Source organism: Dermacentor silvarum, chromosome 10 (genome assembly GCF_013339745.2).
Source record: "Dermacentor silvarum isolate Dsil-2018 chromosome 10, BIME_Dsil_1.4, whole genome shotgun sequence".
Lineage (NCBI taxonomy): Eukaryota > Metazoa > Arthropoda > Arachnida > Ixodida > Ixodidae > Dermacentor > Dermacentor silvarum.
This window is the reverse complement of record NC_051163.1, coordinates 39209217-39211957: the sequence shown is the minus strand read 5'-3', so window position 1 is coordinate 39211957 and position 2741 is coordinate 39209217. Positions and strand designations below refer to the sequence as shown.

At 52.7% G+C, this 2741-nt stretch overlaps 1 protein-coding gene across 1 annotated transcript; it reads left to right on the top strand.

The window, feature by feature from the left end:
- The first annotated feature begins 691 nt into the window (after positions 1–691).
- LOC119431468 (TNF receptor-associated factor 6-A) lies at positions 692–1426 on the top strand. Its single transcript, XM_037698951.1, has one exon. It carries the CDS (start codon positions 692–694, stop codon positions 1424–1426), a length of 735 nt encoding a protein of 244 aa, XP_037554879.1.
- Positions 1427–2741: the final 1315 nt, after the last annotated feature.

The following is a 2741-nucleotide window of genomic DNA, read 5'->3' as shown; positions in this document are numbered from 1 at the left end:
ACAGTGTAGCCAGCAGCCTCCTCTTCGAGGCACGGGCCGGAGCTCTTAGAACTCTGGTTTACCGCCGGCGCTATGATGACAACGTGGGAAGCGTCATGTGCAGACTGTGCTGTGCGGACCAGGAGACAATTGAACATTTGGTCCTGCACTGCGCGAGCCTCACACCAGCGCCCATAGATGGCACCACGCTACCGCTAGCGCTCGGCTTCTCCCCCCGCATTCCAGCTGGCGGTGACCAAGTCAACCAGGTGGCCACAACCAAGAGTCGGCTGCGGGAGTGGTGGGCCATAGTGCGCGCACATTAACGGCCAAACTTTGCGTGTGCTTGATATTGATATTGACAGTGTGTGTGAATGCGTTTGTGACTCTGCGTATGTGTGCATGCAGCTTATATTTGTTAACTACTAAGGCCAGGGCGTCGCTACTTTTTCACGGCGATGCCCACCCGTTACAAAGGGCGAGGCCAATAAATCCAATCCAATCCAATCCAATCCAATGCGTGCAGCGCGTACCGGTTTTCGCCCGCAAGACGTCGCGCGTCCAGCATTACTACCTTATTTCCACCGGCGCCACTTGTTCGAACGGTGCGCTCCTTGCCTGGGGCCGCTCAAGAGGACATCTCTTGACGACAGCAGACTGTTTGCTGCTCGATTCTAAGCGAGCGTATCGTCAGCTCAGTCGCATTTCGAAAATGACTGACGCGACGTACACGTTGACTGGTTTCGGAGGGTTCCTCGAGCGGCGACGCATCACCTTCGCCGAGCCGCTGCCCGCCATTCGAGTGTGCAGCATCTGCGGCCTCGTACCGTCCAGCTCTCAGCTTCTTCCCTGCTGCCACGTCGTGTGCGACGGCCCCTGTGGCCGCCAGGTAAAAGCGGCGGGTTCCTGCCCTCTGGATGGCCGCACTGTCACGACATCCAGCGTCGTGCCTTTCAAATTCGAGCAGTCTGAACTGGAGCAGCTTCTCGTCCGTTGCCTCAACGCCGCCGCCAACTGCACCTTCACGGGCAAGCTGAGTGAGCTCGGGGAACACTTACTCACCTGCGAATGCGACGCAGTCGAGTGCTCGAAGTGCGGTGGACGGTTGTGCCGAAACGAGGCAGTGAGCCACAGCCGGACGTGCTGCGACTCGGCGACTTCCATGACCCGAGTCGTGAGTGGGACGAACGCTTTGGTTGCCGTCGAAGAGACTGCGCGATTGAAGCAAGACCTCGAGAAGCTGCGTGAATTCGTCTCCAAAGAAGAAACGGTAAAAGACGCTATCGTCAACGACGTCAACTCCCTAGCAGAGCGCGCCGCGCGCTTGGAGGCTCAGCTGATATCTGTGGCGAAGGAAATCGACGACTTACGGTGCCTGTTTGTTACCCGCAAGCGCTTTCAACGCGGTTCCATTCGTACCGCACCGTGCTGCCAGCGGTCGGGGTAGCGCAATAACATTGTACAAGCTTGGTGAACTGAGTTTCCCGCGTGGTAGCCTAGAAGGCGAACTATGCACGCTGCAAGGCTACACTTTTCGTGTGTCGTGTAGACATGATAGCTATGATTATAATTTCCTGCTGATTTTGTGCAGCGGTCCTTGGGACGACTACGTAGATTGGCCTTTCGCAAAGCGTGTCACATTGATCATACCGCATCTCAGAGACGAAAGGAAGGACATCCGGCTTCCGATAGTTCTAAATTACGTCGACACTTACTATCGGAAACCAGGACCAGGCGGACGTAATAGCGGCATACCGTTCGAAAATCTATCAAAGGAGGAGATAGAACAAGGCCATTACATACTCGACGGGAAGCTATATGTAAATGTCGAATTCATGTAATAACGAGTAACTTTATAACCGGGTGGAGGTTATTGTTGTGGTTTGCGTTTGCGCGACTCTTCGACAGGCTTGATGTGCGCTATGTGCTTCAAGTGTCATTAATAAAAATACAAAGAAAACGTTATTCTTGCTGTTGTCGTGCCTGTATCTATGGTATACCTTTGTAGTATTAAAACAATGGACGAGACTGGAGGGAAACGGTATACACCTGCGCTAACCTACAACGAGCAACTAGCCCGATGGCTGACATTACTTAGTTATGTATAACTGAATTCTTTAGCTTTTTACGTAGAATTGCGCGACCAGTACACGAATGCACGCTCAAGGAGCTATTAAATATTCAGTATAAACTGTTCAGCAGCAAGCATTGTTTCCAATTTGGACCAAAGTCGCACAAAGTGTGGTTCCGGTGGAAAAATTCATGGGGCCGCAGCATTCACATGGGGACGGATTACCAGCGAAGTTCTTTCGGCTGCATACATTATGAAATGATACGTATTTTTCATACGGCGCCACACTACGCCGACACAAGCGCCGCCGCGGTCACCGTACCTCCCAAGCGTCTGCCGCAACGGCTGCTCCGACGCGCGTGAGGTTTTAACCCCAGAAGTACAGGCCACGTGCACAGGCGCTGTCGCCACACTTGCTCCCCCTCTCATTACTCGTCAAACAGGATTTAAAACAAATAAAGTGCGTGAAGGCCAACTTGCTACACTAAGAGCACTTTCTAATTGTTTTTAGTGCTTCTCTTACAACGCCGAACTTATCTGGTTCTATAGAGACCCAAGATAATAAACTTATTTTTTGATGTTGGCAGAGTGCTTCAAAGCCTGCTTCAACTCCGTCGCGCGTCGGCCCGGTATTGCACAATCTTGGGGATCGGCTCGCGCATTTCTGTCCACGCTCCGTGATATGGCCAAG